Raw genomic sequence first — 19313 nt, forward strand, 5'->3', positions numbered from 1 at the left:
GATGTTAATCTGAGAAGGTGGAGTTTTTCAGCACTCCACTAAAAGCAGCAGGGAAATAAATTATTTCCAGCCACTGCATTTTATGCCTGATCAGCTCCCAGTTTTAGTCAGTGTTCTGACTAAAGGGAAGGCATTTGCCCTCCTAAAACAAAGTTAACAAAAAAGACGCGCCTTGAGGCACGTGGGAGGGGGCTGGAAAGTGGAATAGAATCTGTTCTGAGGAAGACGTGTTTGAAAGCTGTATTGCAGCTTATGAAGCTGATGTATTAGAATGCAGTAGAAACAGCTGACAGCTGGCAGTTCCTACAGTTCCTGGCTTATGACTTTCCCAACAGAAGCTCTCTGACATTAAACTTGTAATCTCTTTAATACAGCAAAGAAAAATCTCTCATTCACAAGAATCGGGTTCCCAGCAGAACAGAACACGAAGAGGACAGAGATATGGATAAAAAGCAATGCTTTAACTCTTGGACTTCGCTCTTTCTGGTTGGAATATTCTTGCCAGATTTTGTATATGGATCAGTGGGGTTTTACCCAAGGTTTGCCCCATTCTTTTTCCTTTGTACCCACCATGGAGAACTGGAGGGCGATGGAGAACAGGGAGAGGTGTTGATGTCCCTTCATATTGCGGGAAATCCAGGATATTATGTACCTGGTCAAGAATATCATGGTAGGTCACTTTTTGTATTTAAAGTGATGTTGCATCTAGGTTTTAGTGTCTAGTTTAATGTAATAGTATAACAATTTGTGTCTGGGTGAAACAAGTGTGGTTCTTTCACATGATGTGATGTGTGGAAATGCATATCTATTATAAAATTGACGTGCATCTGGTTAAACTGCATTTTTTTAAAAAGCAGTTCTTTGTTTTGCGAGCTACCGGAGTGTTTAATATTTTAACGTTTACATTAAGAAGAGCAAAGTTAAAAATGGAACCATATTAACATGATTTATTTGACCGTCAGTATGCTTGCTGATATGAGTTATGAAGACAAATGAATCCTTTGGGGTTTCCTCCTTTGTTGTGAACCATTCCCTTTCTGTTCCTAAATCTTTGTCCTTCAAAGAGTCTGTCCTGGAGCTTGGGTGTATTAAACTAAGCTGGCAGGCCTGAGTAGGCTTTGTGTGTGGGCTCAACTCAAGTGTAAAAACCTTTTGCTGGGACAGCTATCAGTCCCAGACCAGTCTACGGTTTAAAATAAAGCGGATACGTTTCCAATGTGAGAGCATACAGTGCACTCACGGGTCATTTCTATCCTGTGGACTGTGTTCACAGTCAGGCAGATGATAGCGGAATGCCCAGCACAGTATCTCCACTGTACATGTGTGAACTACAGCAGACTGTTCCCTGTAAGCCAAAAGTGAGAGTTCAGGTCAGCCGTGCGTGGGGTTGAATTAACATGGAAAAAAACAGCTTGACTTGAGCAGTAGGAAGCAAAAGTGTCAATCTTGTATCAGCACAGGAGATTGCAGCAATCTCCCAGAGGAAAATATAAATAATTGTGCTGAAAATGAATATGTTAAGCTCATTGAAGTAATTTTAATGAAAGTAGAACGTACACTGCTTTAAGTTTTAAAGTATAATCCTACAAAAAAGAAATCTCCCTTTCATTCTAGACTGGTTGCCCTAATATGATGGAATTTGGTGACGTATTTGTATTCAAGCATGCTATTTAACCAATTCAATTCAAGTACTGGCAATTGTTCATCCATTGGGACTAATTAGTGGAAAACAGTTGTAAGATGAATGTACTGCACTTTTCCTGTAAGGTTGTAATATATTATAAAACATGCAGGCATGTTTAGTTTCGTAATCAATTAGCGTTTCAGTACTATTAAATTATAGACACAATATACAAAGCATAGAGAGCATTGTGTACAATTGTGCAATCCGCACAATGTAGTCCGGTCACTAAGAGACCAAAATAATAATGACACCTGGACTGCGGTTTATTTTGGGAATAGCTAATGAGGCTAAATGCTCTATTACAAATCAACCAATCTGGAGCTAAGTAGTGAAGGTCATTCTTGTCAGTAAATGAATCCAGATTCCGTTTATTGGCATCCAGGATGCTTACTGTTGTAAAGTTAAGAGAGATTGGCTTTGTGAAAACTTTTTAATAAAGGATTGAAATGTTACAGCTGTTGGTTCATCTTTTTCTAATATTGATGTAGGCAACGATGCCAGAGCTTTGAGATTGAGCCAAGTCAGGTGTCTAGTTTGACACCGCAAGTCAGAATTAAAATGCAAAAGGCATTGTGCTACCTTTTATACAGTTATAGGGTACAAATATAGCACTAAGTACAAATACTATCATAATCGGTCAAAACAAGCAATATTCAGACCTGACAGCAGAAGGATATATTGCTATTGGCTACAGCCCCCCTTTGAATAATTGATGTTTTCCAATCTTCTGAGGAAATGAAGTCCCCCCCCCCCACCTCCCCTCCCTCTCTCCCCTGCTCCTCCCTCTTTCTTTCTGTCCCTCCCCACCCCTCCTCCCCAAGCACCACGGCTCCCCACCCCTCCCCCAATCACCGCTCCCTACCCCTCCCCCCCAACCACCCCGCTAATCATCATCCCAACCCCCCATCCTGGGAACTGATAGTTAATGTTATTTCTCTGGGCTTGCTTTTCTCTGGTAACCTGTGACATCACTCACATGTATTGGTGAGCGTGTTTATGTATGTACGTGTGTGTGTGCATGTATGCAAGTGTGCTTGTAGTTACATGTAGCAAGGCAGGCGGCCTGGGAGCAGCGCGAGCTGGTGCAGGAGTGACGACACCAAGGTGCAGGTCGGTGATTGGAGCGTGGGCAGGTACAGCAGGAGCGGCGAGAGACTGTGGAAGGATGTGATTGGGGCCCAGGAGAGGCGTGATTTCGGGGCCAGGGACCATGGGGCAGCACGGGCCAGCCCACACTGCGATATTTGCGCGCACTAGGTCCGTGCAGGTCTCCAGTCGTCTTGGTTAATCCTTGCCACTGGACCAAGACCTAGCTCTGTCAAGCCCGTGTGGTGGCTGATGTGCAACGGCCACCACACGTTAAAACAATCCACGCACAGACATCTTCCACCCCTCAGGATGTAGTTCGGGATCTGGAATATTAGGTCCTTCATTGAAACACCTGTGAACTCATCCTTTTTTGGCATGGAAGCAAGTCATCCTTGTTTTGAGGGACTGCCTATGATGATGATGATGATGATGATGACGACCAACGTACAAATGAGCTTCTTAACACCTCAACTCACCTAAACATAAAATAGATATGTTCACTATGTTGTGTAAATACTGGGGAAGGAGCCATTAAGACCTGAATTCAATAATTAGATTTAAAAGTTTGCTGCCTCCAATTGTTGCTGCTGTGGTGTATGATTAAGAAATCAAGTTGATAACTGAAACTTTTTGCCTTTGAAATTTTTGTAATTCTGGGATTAAACCAGTGAAATTCTGAAATAAAGGTTTTAATAGACATTTTATTTCTGAACTCAATAGAGAATAATAAATGTTTAAGGGAATTGCTTTTACTTGCTTCCTCACACTGGATCAGCAGTTATGTTCCAACTATCTTGCCACTCAAAAAATTGAAATGGGGGTGGGAGGTGGGGGGGGGGGGGGGGGCGGTGGGGGAAGTTGTGTGTTCATAGCATTCTTCAATCAAAAGTCCTGGAACATAACTTGTTCTCAAACCTCTACCAGTGGCTCTTGAATTGAACTTGTGTGAGAAACAGACTCTCCTAGTGATTTTCCCTCCCTAGAAGCAGATTCTTTCCACTTGGTGTCTTCCTCAGCCTGGCTGAGATAGAGAGCTAACTATGTGGGGAGATGATAGGAGAACAAGATAGTTCATTAATGCACTCATTTCATTGTGCTATCTAAATGCTCTTTGAAAATCTCTTTGAAAATGTTATGTTTTGTGCTGGACATATCACACACAGGAACTAAATCAAACAGCCTGCTTTTCACCACTTTTTAAAATAAATCAAAAACCATCTCAAGTAGTCTGATAGAATATCTTGGTGTAACATTGGCATGCAGCATTGTGGAGTGCAGATTTGAGTCCCCACTCCATCGAGTTCCCAATTTGAATTATGTCATTAATGGAGAGTGGTAATGGAGACCAAGTATTGCATTGTCGGGAGAGACGGATATTGGAGGAAAAGTCAACTTCTGGCCACTATGGCGAGCCTATTGGCAATCAGCTATTAATGATATTGGGAGCAGTGTACTTCCAGCTCTGTATCTCAGCTATAAATGACATATATGGGCATTGAAGGAGAGAAAAATTGAAAATAAATGAGGAGAGTATAAAACAAAAGATCTTGTGTTCAATTTCTACATATTCTGTAATGCAATCCTTACAGCATGAACTACCAACGACTTGAGAAGGACGCAACAATACCATTCTCACATCCTAAATAAACCAAAGCCAGACAGCTAGTTTGGACTTGACTGTTTTCCCTGGGCTTGGCCAACTACAGTATCAAAATATTTTACTATCAAAGTGATCAGAGAACACATTGAATACCGTTGTGCTTTGATCTGTTGTATTTAGCAACCTCCATGTCACTGGCTGACTTTGATCACTCGGTCTCTGCACAAATCCATAATATTTAAGCCATAATAATTGAACATAAAAAATTGCTGTTTTATACACAACAGTATAAACATGATTACTTGTCAAAATACAAAAATACTCATTTTGTGATCAGTTTCTCAGCCCACGAGGTCAGGTCACTTGTTTAACATTTTAAAATTAACAATTGATTGCTGGATATTTTGTTTTGCGAGTGTGATTGGCCATGGGACAAACACTTTGTGCGAAAGTTAAGATTGATGTTTCACAGATAAGAAACATGGTATTCCAGTTTTCATTTCAAGTTCATACTTATGGAACTATATTGCTAATCCCTATTCACTATCATTGGTTATATATTCCTCCGCTACCTTCACTTTCGTCAAAGATGTGCTTGCATAGTGAAAATATGTATGATGGACTTAGAATAAAGTCAGATGAATGATGCCCCTTGTTTATTGAATAAATGAAATTTAAAAAACATTAGAGTTAGAAAATGGAATGATTAAAAGGTAAAACAAAAGATTTCAAATGCTTACTCTGATGTAGCCTTAATGCTATGAGCCGCCAATATCCTATGACAAGCGTTGGATATTTCTGCTTAACTTCATCAAAAATCTTGATGTAATTTATTGAAAAAAAATACTGGTTTTCTTAGTACTTGTATTGTCTTCACTGTCTGAAAGCTCATTAAATGGGAAAACTATCTCTTGAAGTCCAATGTATTTGCTTGAAAAAAAAGGTTCTCGCGTATGATCATTTAATGTGTCCTATAATACTATCCCTGTATCAGCAAAGTGCTTCATCTCTAGAAATGGGTTGACAGATGTGACGGAGTGAGAGTGGAATTATCTTTGTATAGACAGCTTCTTACTCCTGAAAGCAAACTGTTTCACTTGAGTGTGTACCAAGAAGATCATATTGTTTTAAATCACAAATCATATTCTGTTCGAATGATAAAAGTTCTAGTTTTGTTCTCATTTAAAACATCTATAGAAATCAATGTCTATCAACTAGCCAGGTACTTGCAGAATGAGATTTACCAATTGGACTTTGTTTCGAAATCTAATGATGGGAGCCTTGTCTGATACTCACTGGATCAATGTGGATTCAGGAACCACACTTTCCATAAACCTAAAGAAATAATGGTATGCATTTTGTGTCTAGAAATAGTCTTGCACGTTATAAAGCTTAGATTTTTTTTCGATAATTGAAGTACAAGCATTGTCAATATTCTTTTTGAAACTGGTTCAGGGGAGAAATGTAGGTACGTTAGTAGCAGGAACATAACAAAACATAAGAGCAGCTCGTATTGAAAAGCCAGCGAGAAATCATTTTCACTGGAACTCTGCCTGCTTGCATTCCAGTGCATTTTCCAGTAGACAGGACTAGCTATGGTGGAAGCATCTACCTCAAACAGGCTGGTGCTTTATTTGAATACTAATTTGGGGCACGTCCGTTCTGCACACCACTTGCTCCCTTCTGATATTCTGCCCAGAGTTGCTCGGTGATGGTAAGTATACTGAAGGTCCTGATGACACTCCTTTAATTACCTCATCCTTTTAACCTTCACTTAGATGCAATTTTCTGTTCCAACCACTAGTGTGCTCCCTACGCAGTCTGAATCTGCAACTGAATCATAGAAATTGCCCCACAGAAAGACTCCATGCGGCCCTTTGCTATTGTGCTGATGCTAGCTCTTCAACTTGAGCTGCCATTCTATCCCTGTTTCCTGTCCTTTTCCAGAACCTTTTAGATTATTTTTCAAATGATTATCCAATGTAATTTTAAATTGTGTTATCGTCTTAGCCCAATAGACCCTTGTGGTAAAGCATTTGTTCTAATAGCATCTGTGAAAAATCCTGTTTATCCTCTAGACTTTGGGGACTTAGGCTGAACTAAATTCTCAGGCACCCTGGATCTGTAAAAGCATCTGAAGTGCTGCTTCAACATGGCTATAATATGTTTGATGATGATTTTTGTAGCTATATGGACCTCATTGTATCTATATACTTTGCAGCTTCTCGTAGCTGTCAAAAAGGTGTCATGAGCCAGTGCTTCAGAATAACCTTGGTCTCCCAAGAAACCAACATTGCACTCTACTTGGGTTAAATAATGGGGGCATGATGGATTTCCTTAAAATAATCAGATCACGACTGCTGTCTGGGAATGGGCATTCACGTGCCTGATCCTATGCTGATGGTCACAAACAAGCTGCCATTGTAGTCCATAACTGTGCAGCAATTGCAGACTGGAGCTCATAAGGCCACATGGATACTATTAATGGCACTCTGCACTTTGAGGAATTGAAAAAAAACGATGCCTTCTCGTGTGTTGCCAGTTGTCCATGAGAACTGTGATTTAGTTGTTTGTTCTGCCAAACAATGCATGACCTGCTTAATACATGTACTGTGGATAGGATGCTGTTAAAAATGCCTACTGTGGCACCCTAGAAGAAGCCTGAGGTTGTGGTGACGTTGAAAACTATTGTTTTGTGGTGAAAGGTTAGACACCAGCATGAGGCACAGTCTGTCTTAGCCTCCTGATGAATCACAGTTTACAAAGGCAGAATTTGACTGAAATCCAGGTAAAGTAACTTCTGCCTTTATGCTGGGGTTCAAGGTAAACATCGGGTGTAGTCTCTCTTCCTCTGGTGTATCTTCACTTGCCTGGTATTCCTCTTTAGGTCCATGAAGGAATACCTTTATATAATGTTAATTGCAGCAACTGGAACCTGCAGTGCCAAAATTTATAGCATAAACAATATGAAAATATGGTGAGTTCAAAAAATATCGACACTCTTTTTCTCCTATAGGCTCCAAAAACAAACTAATAAATGCTGCCCTTTAAAATGCTGACATCTTGTCAACATGTAACCTTGAACACCAATTTTATATGGACACGATGAGTGCATGTCACATTTCTTATATGAATCATGCATGCAGTCATTAACATATATTTAAATGTAGTTATCTTTAAATGAACATCTTGCCAGTTTTTTCATGAGAGCTTCTTGCCCTGCCCATCCCCCCAAAAGAAAAGCAAATCGATTGCATTAAGGGTGGCGATCTAGTGAACACGATCTCCTCCCTAACTTCCAACAACATCCCCTGCCAAACTATTGGAAAATCTTGGCCTGTATCGTCACTGTACCCATGTGAACCTTTGCTCTTCCCCATCAGCTACCCTTGTATCCTGTCGAAGTAAAATCGTAAATTTTGTGCTGTGGCAACTGCAACTGCTAGAAACTGTCTTGAGACTGTGCAGACGCATTTCACATAGGGCTGTTACAAGGGCATAGTATGGAGACTTTAAACCCATTAGTCTGGTTGGATTCAAAGCTGGTCCAAGAAGTAAAAGCAGACCCATCAAATCTTACTGAGTTTGTGAGGAGGAAGAAAAATACACTTTCTTTCAACTTACTGAGGAAAAAAAAGAATTGTTTAAGCATTGTTTATTTCATAGAACTGAAATTAGTTTTGTTTTTTCACGAAATCTCACTTGATAATTGTTTGACTTACACAAGCATGTACAATGCGTTCCATCAACAACAGCACATTGCATTTATATAGCACCCGTTATAGATGCAGATTATAGATATACTCTGTGTAGTCACTGTATAGTTGCATAAGATGGAGACTTGTTTACCTGATGTACTATCAATAAGGTTTACACTGTGTATATACTATGCTGACACCACTAGAGGGTGCAACTTGTGGAGACTGAGGATTCCTGCCCTGGTGGCAGGGGCTGTATAAAAGGGTAGCCACCATTACGAATAAAGGACCACGGTCACTACAGTTTGAGTACAACACATTGCCTCGTGGAGTCATTCATAAGTACATTACAGACATAACACCTTTAATGAAGTAAAACATCCCAAGATGCAAGAACAGATGCTCAGCAGTAATAGGAGAAGATTTAGTGGAAGTAGTTGAAAGCATTGTTGTGGAAGTAGATTTTGAAGGGACTTTTGTAAGTAGGGACAGAGGTAACAAGATGTGGGGGGGGCGGGGGTGGGGGGGTGGCGTTCAGAGAGTTCCACAGTGGAGGGGAAAAATGGCTGAAGGTTCTGCTACTGAATTTGGAGCAGATGGAGGGAGATGGAAAGGAGAGCAGAGCAGAAGTCCCACAGAATTTTACACGCTAAAACTTAAAAAAAATTTGTTTTGATGCAAATAAAATATTGGCTGGAAAATACCCATCCTTTATTGTAATTAATCTTCCTTCTTAGGCGGTCCCTCGAATTAAGAATGACTTGCTTTGACACCAAACAGGGATGAGTTCACAGGTGTTTCAATGAAGGAACTAATATTCCCTGTCCCAAACTGCATATTGAAGGGTGGAAGATGCCTGTGTGTGGATTTTTTTTAACGTGTGGTGGCCGTTGCACATCAGCCCCCACATGGGCTTGACAGAGTTTGGTCTTGGTCCAGTGGCAAGGGTTAACCAAGACGACTGGAGACCAGCTCTGCTGCACGGATCTAGTGCGTACACATATTGCAGTGTGGGCTGGCCCGTGCTGCTTCTGGGCTCCGAGCTCACGCCTCTCCTGGGCTCCGATCACATCGCTCTGCAATCTCTCGCCGCTCCTTCGGCCAGACCTCGCCACTCCTGCTGTGCCTGCCCACCGACCAATCACCGACCTGGGTTATAGTGACGTCCAATCCAGTCATCCTTTTCACAGCTATCGCCTTCCCGGACTGGCTTGTACTGTACCCTGTAGTGGCATGCCGCCACGCTGCTCCCAGGCCGCCACGCGCCACTCCTTTTATGGCCCCGACCTGTCGCTGATGTTCCCATGCAGGTCGGGGCCTTCTAGCCCTGGGAATAAGATGACTGCTGACAGTGTATTTAACTCATCTACTGTTTAAAACGCAATCATTATCATCGCCACAGTGATTCCAAGTTCCAGAAAGGGACAAGGTGACCTCTTTACCTTAGCTACTACTCTCACCGGAAATGCTTGGAAGAACTGTGACATAGCAATTGGATTCCTTATAGAGGAGCCCACAGTATAACCTGAAGGATCAAACCTTTCTCACAAACTGGACAACCATCAACTGCCTCAGAACAGGTCATGGTAGATGCTGCAACCTTCTGCATACGTGAAAGATTAAAGCATCCCCATCATGCGACTGTGGAGCTCCGAATCAAACCCTGGTGCACATCATTGATCAGTGCCCTCAGAGGAAATTCGCAGGCATCCCGGATACAAGATATCCCACTATTACACCGGAGCTTTGACCTGGATATTTGACTCCGATATTGCCATATAATTAGTTTTTTGCTACTGCCACACGAAAGAAGTTATTTACCGTAGCTAGCTCTTTTGTAGAAATCCATCACCCCACCCTTTGTCAGTTCTCTTTTCTGTATTCTAGTTTTTTCTCTCTCTGTCTCTCCCAGTTTTTCTCTCCTCTCTGCATGTGTCTCTTTCTATATGACTTTCCGTTAATTGTGTTGGATCGCAGCTGTAATATCTAAAGGAAGCCACTCACTTGCTGCAGGCCTCTGATTTCATAGCACTGGGAGAAAACTGGCCGAGAAAAAAACGTAAGTTGGGCTGGAGGCTGTCAGGCAGGGAGTGATGGAGGGGTGGCTAGAAGCTACACCAGATGCCATTCAAGGTTGGGTAGGTGTCTGGTCAGGAAGAGACTGGAATGGAGTTGAGTTAAGCAGAGAATCCAAGTGGGATCTAGCGATTGAACAGAACTCAGCTGTGTTTGGATGGTAGGGTTGGGGAAGAGCAGAGAGGCTGGGAACCGTGTAGGGGGAAAAGAATACAAAGGAAGAAAAATAGAAATAATTTTTAAAACAGAAAGCGGAAAATAAAGCTGTGTTCTGTGGTGTCATATGGCTAGCATAGACCAACCTACAACATTACTCGCTCAAGCAATATTACATTAGACAGCCAGTATTACAGACATGACATTTTAATAATGTGGGTTAATGAGAGAAGACCCTTATGATACTGACTGGATTACACCCTTTATGTGCCGATGCGCTTCTCAGGTCGAGCACAAGACTTAACATTTTTTTATCAGAGCTTCACATTTTAATATGTTCATGTGATTATAAGGTTTGCAAAGAACTATAGGAGTTTATGTGAGAAATTTCAATCACTTCAAATATAGCTGAACAAGGACGTCAAAAGTAATCTGATGCTCATTTTAAAACATACAAAGAAAATGACTTTGAGAATGGGATATAACAATATATAACAAAATTCAGATAGGGGTAACAAATGAATATTAGAAGATTCAAGAAAGAAATAGAAAGGCAGATTGCAGCAAAATTAATAAGTCCAGCAATTGAGAGCAATTTTCAGGATAGTATCAATGTATATCGAGAGAACAACAAAAGTGATGAGGAATATTGAGCATGCATTTAGAATCAAAAGCTTGTACCTGGTAGATCGGCTAGAATAATTTTAGATCAGATCACTAAATTAGAGGGAAATTCAGTACATATTTCGATATATTGAAGATGTAAGCTAGAGGAAGATAACATATTTGGAGCTTAGATGCTAGATAGAACTGGTTGAATATTGTGTGGAATATAATGGTTCCTGAGCTGCTGGGACAATGGAACTTAGGATGTCAATATTCTGAAAGTTTGGTGGATTTAACTTTTGTGAGGGACGGAGCGAAGATTTGTCGAATCTTTGCTCAGGAAATTAGACAGGTTGGGTAGTCAGTGATGGAGTGGAAGAAATCAACGCGATGGATCAAAATGCCTTTTCTTCTTCTATGCTTTGTTTTAGATCCAGGAGCAGTACTGTGCTTCTGCAAGAGTGTTGACAAATGTTTGCTTTTCTTTATACACAATGAAATTTTATCAATCACTTCAAACCTATCACATATTATCATGATGAAAATCTGCAAATTCATGTTCTGGCTCTTCTCCATCCTTATGTGAAATAGTTTTCCCAGCACTTTTTTAATGTATACAATGCCTCCTTAAATTAAGGTTGAAATTATACATTTTATTGCTCATCAGGCTATCCGCTTGTCCAATCGAATAAATCTTCAAAATTGTTTGCAACCTGAGGCATATTTAGGTCTCTACTTCTTTATCTCCCTTTCAATTTTGTTCTCATTTTAGTGAAAATTATTCTTGACAGCTTCTCTGTAAAAGTTGACGTATCCTAGCTCAGTTAGATTGTGCAATATGCAGCTTGTGGAGGTTCCATACATTTAATGATCTTTTCCATTCAGACAAATAAAAACTGGAAGTTTTGTTCTCCATGTATAAAAAGCAGACTTCTTTCAACTTGTCTTTACATTGCTATACAGCTGGATATCTGAATCAAAAACTTTGCATGATTGCATTTTGTATATATGTTTTAAATAACTGGGTGTCTGCATGAATTTGCTTTCAACAACCCACTGTCACCAGCCTCTTATCTGGTGGTGGCTTGTTTTGGTGCCAGTTATGCATCAATTACAATATTCCAGTCAGTCTTAACAGTAGATTGGTGACCCTGGAGCAGCATTAACGTTCTTTTATTTTAAAATACTGATGTGCACAGCGACTGTCGACTCAATCAATGTTCACATCTTCAGCAATTTGCAAAACTTGTCAGTTCACTTTACTGTTTTATTGAATGCAAACCCCAGAAGCCTCTGTGAACCAAACTGATGTCCTTTTCATGAGTCCTAAATATTCAGTCTCCTGTCCCTTTGCATTAATGACAATCCCAGTAAGTTTGTCAGAAAATTGGCAAGCTACTTCCAGGAGAGTGGAGTGGTTCAAGTACAAGGCTTTTGTAAACTGATGACAAAACACCTACAGGAATGTCAGCAATGCTGCTGCAGCACAATGAACAATACTTTATTTCAAGTTTCCATTTCACTTTTACAGTAAAGAACATTCGGTGCAATTGTAGGACTGCATTTGTTCTCTAATAGTCTTTAGATATAAAGTAGTGGCAAGAAAATCTGGATAACAAAGTAAAGCAAATTCTGCACAAAGGAAGACATTGCAAATATTTTTCCTTCTTTATTTAATAATTAATTACTACACTTTAAAAAGATCATGCTGTACTAGATATTCTTGTCAAATATATTCTTTCTTGGTTTACTTTCATAGTATGAAAAAACTTTTAACACACACCTCGGAGGGAGTTAAATCCAATCAGAGTTTAAGTGCCAGTGCAAACCATGAGAGCCAAACTTCAGTCATTTATATCCTGACTCCAAACCCTGGAAGTTGGTTGCACCATTTCATTCTCGTAGGAGTTTGTGATTTTTTAAATGATGCTTCAATGGGTTATTAATTTTAGCAAATTCCTTGGTTTCTTTTTGGCTGGCACATGGGAGCAAAAGGAGTATCTCGAAATGTTTCTGTACTGCCCGTAGCATAGTTATTGATGCTGAGAGGGCCCATACAAAAAAAGGAGATGGGTTTCCCTTCCAAAGTCAAATTAAATTTAACTTGTACATAGCTTGAGTAAGCAACTCAATTAAATCAATGACATTTGTCCACTTATCCTGATGCATTTGTATTAATACTCCCCTAATTTAAAAGGTTTCCCTCATGCCACAGTTAGTAAGCACATTGCCCAATGTGGAACTCAACCAAATTGTCCAGAAGTGCTCCAGTTCCATCACTGTGTAACAGTAATGACGCATTTTTGTCTATTAGGCTCTTTTAATTAGGTCACAGAATACACAGGTATTGCTATCTGTTATGTATTTAACCCCTTGCAACCTGTATTACACTAACACCAGAGGGCCTACCTGTTTAGAATCCCAAGTGATTCCAGCATCCCTTGGGAGCACGGTATATAAGCAGGCCACCCACGAGGTACCTGCATTCTGGAATCTCATTAAAGGAGCTAAGGTCACACTTGCTCATTGTACACAGTACTCAGTTTCATCCTTTATTATGAGCGTATCAATTGGTGACGAGGTAACGAACAACCGCACGAAACTGCAAAGAACAGTTGGTATCCTGGAGAAGTTCTCAGAAGGGGACGATTGGGAGGCCTTCATGGAGAGACTCGACCAATACTTCATGGCCAACGAGCTGGAAGGGGACGAGAACGCTGCCAAACGAAGGGCGATCCTCCTAACTGCCTGTGGGGCAACAACCTGTGGCCTCATGAAGAATCTCCTAGCTCTGGCAAAACCAACAGCAAAATCCTATAAAGAATTGTGTACGCTGCTCCGGGAGCACCTAAATTCTAAGGAAAGCGTTTTGATGGCGCGTTAACGGTTCTACACGTGTCAACGTTCAGAGGGCCAGAAAGTGGCGAGCTATGTCGCCGAACTAAGGCGCCTTGCAGGACATTGGGAATTTGAGAGATTCCTAGAACAAATGTACTGGGCATTAGCCATGAGGCAATCCTTCGCAAACTGTTAACCATTGAAACTCCAAATCTAAGTAAAGCCATAACGATAGCCCAGGCATTTATATCCACCAGCGACAACACCAAACAGATTTCGCAGACCAAAGAAGTTTTGACCAGTACTATGAATAAAGTAACATCGTTCTCGAGCAGGAATATACATGGCAGAACGTACATGCCGGCTGCTGCTGCCCGACCGCAGATGACCCAGAGTCTGCCATCAATCATTAATGTGAGGCAGTTAACACCTTGTTGGCGCTGTGGAGGTGATCATCGGCCCCATCAATGCCGCTTCAAGCACTATGCGTGCAATGGTTGCAGAACAATGGGACACCTCCAGCAAATGTGCAGGCAAGCTGCAAACCACCATGTTGCAGAGGAAGATCGATCCACTGTGGATCAAACTGAATCGGAGACTTGAACCGAGGAGGCAGAAGTGTACGGGGTACACACCTTCACCATGAAATGTCCACCAATAATGTTGAAAGTTGAACTGAATGGAATTCCAATATCGATGGAACTGGAACTCCATAATGAGTAAAAAGGTGTAACAAGACACACCGGCCCAAGCTCAGCCCCATTCACACCAAACTAAGGACTTACACCAAACTAAGGACTTACACCAAGGAACTAATCCCTGTAATTGGCAGTGCAGAAGTCAAAGTCTCCTATGATGGAGCTGTACACGAACTCCTGCTGTGGATTGTGCCAGGGAATGACCCCACACTGTTTGGCAATAGCTGGCTGGGTAAAATCCACTGGAACTGGGACGACATCCAAGCGCATCATCCGTCGACGACGCCTCATGTGCCCAGATTCTGAGCAAGTTTCCATCGTTGTTCGAGCCAGGCATTGGATGCTTCTCTTGGGCGAAAGTGCAGATCCATTTGGTTCCCGATACACGACCCATCCACCACAATACATGGGCGGTACGGTATATGTTGCGTGAGAAAGTGGCAATTGAGCTGGACAGGCTGCAGCGAGAAGGCATCATCGCGCCAGTGGAATTCAACGAATGGACGGCACGGTCACAATTTGGGACTATAAAGTAACGATTAACCGTTTTTCGCTACAGGACGAGTACCCGCTAACCAAGGCAGACGACCTATTCGTGACCCTGGCTGGAGGGAAGAGATTCACCAAGCTGGACCTGACCTCGGCCTACATGATGCAGGAGCTGGAGGAGTCTTCGAAAGGCCTCACCTGCATCAACATGCACAAAGGTCTGTTCATCTACAACAGATGCCCATTCGGGATTTGGTCGGCCACGGCAATCTTTCAACGGAACATGGAGGACCTGCTAAAGTCGGTTCCTCTCACCATGGTTTTCCAGGACGACATACTGGTTACAAGTCGGGACACCATCGAACACTTGCAGAACCTGGAAGAGGTTCTTAGTCGGTTGGATCGCGTGGGCTCGGGTTGAAATACTCGGAAGTGTGTTTTCCTGGCGCAGGAGATCGAGTTCTTGGGAAGAAGAATCACAGCAGACGGCATCAGACCCACCGCGCCAAGACGGAGGCCATCAAGAACGCGCCGAGACCACAGAATGTGATGGAGCTGCGGTCGTTCCTGGGACTCTTTAACTATTCCGGTAATTTCCTACCAGGGTTAAGCACCCTGCTAGAACCCCTACATGCGCTACTGCGCAAGGGAGACGACTAGGTATGGGGAATTCACAAGCTGCTGCCTTTAAGAAAGCCAGAAATCTGTTGTGTTCAAACAAACTGCTTGTCCTATATAACCCTTGTAAAAGATTAGAGCTGGTTTGCGATGTGTTGTCATACGGGGTCGGGTGTGTGTTACAACAGGCTAATGAATCGGGAATTTTGCAACCATTCGCTTATGCGTCCAGGAGTTTGTCCAAGGCCGAAAGGGCCTACAGCATGATTGAAAAAGAGGCTCTGGCGTGCGTTTACGGGGTAAATAAACGGCACCAGTATTTATTTGGCCTCAAATTCGAGCTTGAAACTGACCACAAGCCGCTCATATCGCTATTCTCAGAGCAAAGGGATTAATACCAATGCCTCTGCCCGCATCCAAAGATGGACGCTCACGCTGTCGGTATACAACTATGTAATCCGCCACAGATCGAGCACAGAGAACTGCGCAGATGCTCTCAGTCAGCTGCCATTGCCCACCACCGGGGTGGAAATGGCACAGCCAGTGGACTTGCTCATGGTAATGGATGCATGCGAGAACGAGAAGACCCCCGTCACGGCCCGCCAGATCAGGACCTGGACCAGTCAGGAATCCTGTACTGTCCTTGGTAAAAAAAAAAAACTGTATCCTCCATGGGAGCTGGTCCAGTGTCCCAGCGGAGATGCAGGAGGCGATTAAGCCGTTCCACAGGCGCGAAGACGAAATGTCCCTGCAGGCAGACTGTCTGTTGTGGGGCAATCGCGAGGTCTTGCCCAAGAAAGACAGAGATACGTTCATTTGTGACCTACACAGCACCCACCCAGGCATTGTAATGATGAAAGCCATAGCCAGATCCCATGTGTGGTGGCCCGGTATCGACTCAGATTTAGAGTCATGCGTGCGCCAGTGCAACACCTGCTCTCAACTGAGCAATGCACCCAGAGAGGCACCGCTAAGTTTGTGGTCATGGCCCTCCAAACCGTGGTCGAGGATCCACATGGACTATGCGGGCCCATTTCTCGGCAATATGTTTTTGGTTGTCGTGGACGCTTACTCAAAATGGATTGAATGTGCGATAATGTCTGTTAGCACGTCCACGGCCACTATTGAAAGCCTACGAGCCATGTTTGCCACGCACGGCCTGTCTGATTTCCTGGTCAGCGACAATGGGCCATGTTTCACCAGTGCTGAACTCCAGGAATTCCTGACCCGCAATGGGATCAAGCACGTCACATCTGCCCTGATCAAGCCCGCATCCAACGGCCAGGCAGAACTGGCAGTTCAGACCATCAAACAAAGCTTGAAATGTGCGTCAGAAGGCTCCCTGCAGACCCGGCTGTCCCAAGTGCTGCTCAGCTACCGCACCAGACCCCACTCACTCACCGGAGTTCCCCCAGCTGAGCTGCTCATGAAAAGGGCACTCAAAACAAGGCTCTCTCTTGTCCACCCTGATCTCCATGATCACGTGGAGGGCAGGCAGCATCAACAAAGTGGTGTACCATGACCGTGCAAATTTGTCACGCGATATTGAGATCAATGATCTTGTGTTTGTGCTCAATTATGGACATGGTCCCAAATGGATGGCTGGCACGGTCACAGCCAAAAAGGGGAATAGGGTGTTTCAGGTCAAATTGGCCAATGGACTACCGTACAGAAAATATTTGGACCAAATCAAATTGCGGTTCACCAACAGCTACGAACAAACCGAAGACGACGACACCAACTTTGACCCTCCAACACACACACAAGTGGCAACTGACATCATAGTTGACCACGAAGCCGAACTCACCATCCCCAGCAGCCCAGCAAGGCCGGCTGCCCAGCGAAGCACTAACCAACTCACCCACACCCGCATTTGTACCGAGACGATCAACAAGGGAACGAAAAGCCCCAGATCGTCTCACCTTGTAAATAAGTGTACTATTAACTTTACGAGGGAGTGATGTTATGTATTTAAACCCTTGCAACCTGTATTACACTACCACCAGAGGGCCTACCTGTTGGAGTTCCAAGGGATCCCAGCATCCCTTGGGAGTACAGTATATAAGCAGGCCACCCACACTCTGGAGTCTCATTAAAGGAGCTAAGGTCACACTTGCTCATTGTACATAGTACTCAGTTTCATCCTTTATTATGAGCTTTATCACTATCTATTTCTGCAAATTGCATAGAATATACAAGACAAACGGGTTAATTTTTATACCTCAGGAAAAGGCAGAGACATAGATTCCCAGAAAGGATTTGGTCTGCATGGTTGGATTGCTGTCATTGTACTTGGATGGAAATCCACCCAACTGGTTATTCAAATTATTTGACACAGGTCAATGGACCAAGCCATTCTATTCAATTCAATCACCTTGGGCCCGGACCTTGTGGTCCTGATGACATTGAACTGCAGCATTTGCCATCATTCTGCCTTTGAAACTGACCACAACTTCAGGATTTAGCGCAAGCACAGCCTAACATGTAAATCCTGAAGTTGTGCTCTGTCATTCACTGCTCCTCCACAGGCTGCGCTGTGCCCGCCTCTTTCCACCCCCCAGAGCCGGCTATCAGTATTATCTCTCAAATCATGGAAACTGACACAAACTTCCCACGGTTAATCATTTTTTTAAAAGTTTCTTCATCTTTATTTTAGATTTGCCTTTCCTCATGTGAGAGCCCCAATCTTTTTTTTTGCTCTCTATAACATTTTTAAAAAGTTAGAATCAAAGGAGCTGACCCACTTCCTGGTTCACCTGTCTGAGAGAATTCTGCATTTTGATTGGCTGCTGAGACAGCTTGTTGGCGTCATTGCAGCTCGCACTATGGGATTCCCACTAAACTGCACTAATTTCAGTTATGTGTCGGTAAAGTTGAATTTCTCACCAGAGATTGCGAAATCTTTGTGGGAAGCATACTTCGGGCCAGTGACAAACGCCTTTGCTTTGCTGCTGACTGCAAATTACGGGCCTCTGCATATTTGACAACCTATCGTCTAATATAATTGAGAGAAATAGAGGGGAGAAATTCCTCCTCAAGCTGTCAGATAGAAACTGTTCAAAGGCTCCATGGTAGCTTTTCACCATGTAAGAGGCAAGTAACAGTTCAAAGATCAATTTTATGTTGAGGAATTGTATAGTAGAAGCATCTTTGGTGTTTTGGTATTTCAAGTGGAATAGCAGTTTCTAATTACTCAAGTATACTGTTTGCACTAAATGCTGTTCAGTTATTTATTTAATGTTAAATAAACTATCTAATGGAAAATAAAACCACAAAATGCTGGAAATACTCCAGGCAGGTCTGTGGAGAGAAAAACAAAGTTAACGCTTCAGGTAAACTTTGCTTTCTAGCCTAAGCTTATAGTCTGATAGAGTGTATGTTATTCCATCTTCCAAAGTCAAGAAGATCACATGATACATACCAGAGTGTAGTAACAAAGATGCTCTGTTTGCCTGCTGAGTCATGCTGCATTTATCTAGCTATTGGGCAGGTAAAGCCTCACTCTGATTCATAGGAGACACGAGGTCCGCTTATGGGAGTGACTGGTGAGACAGAACTCGAATATCCAGTGCTGGCAGTGCAGTGAGATTGAGTGGGACCTAAAAGGCTATTCAAATGTTTTAATTTAAAATGAACTGAACAGTAGTAAACGGCAGTATTTAAAAAAAAAAATGAATACAACGCATCAGAAGAACTTGGAAAGAGAGCTAGAGGTAGCTCATATGGCTGCAGAGGGGGAAAAAACAAGGACAAGATCTATC

General features: G+C 42.6%; 1 protein-coding gene across 1 annotated transcript in view; it reads left to right on the top strand.

Annotated features, from left to right (window-relative positions):
* The first annotated feature begins 441 nt into the window (after positions 1-441).
* LOC139277976 (reelin-like) overlaps positions 442-19313 on the top strand; it is a 411305-nt gene continuing 392433 nt past the window's right edge. The window contains exon 1 of the mRNA XM_070896619.1: positions 442-670. Within this exon, the coding sequence (XP_070752720.1) occupies positions 442-670 (229 nt within the window). The remainder of the gene's footprint in view (positions 671-19313) is intronic.

This window comes from Pristiophorus japonicus, chromosome 13, assembly GCF_044704955.1.
Source record: "Pristiophorus japonicus isolate sPriJap1 chromosome 13, sPriJap1.hap1, whole genome shotgun sequence".
Classification (NCBI taxonomy): Eukaryota; Metazoa; Chordata; class Chondrichthyes; family Pristiophoridae; genus Pristiophorus; species Pristiophorus japonicus.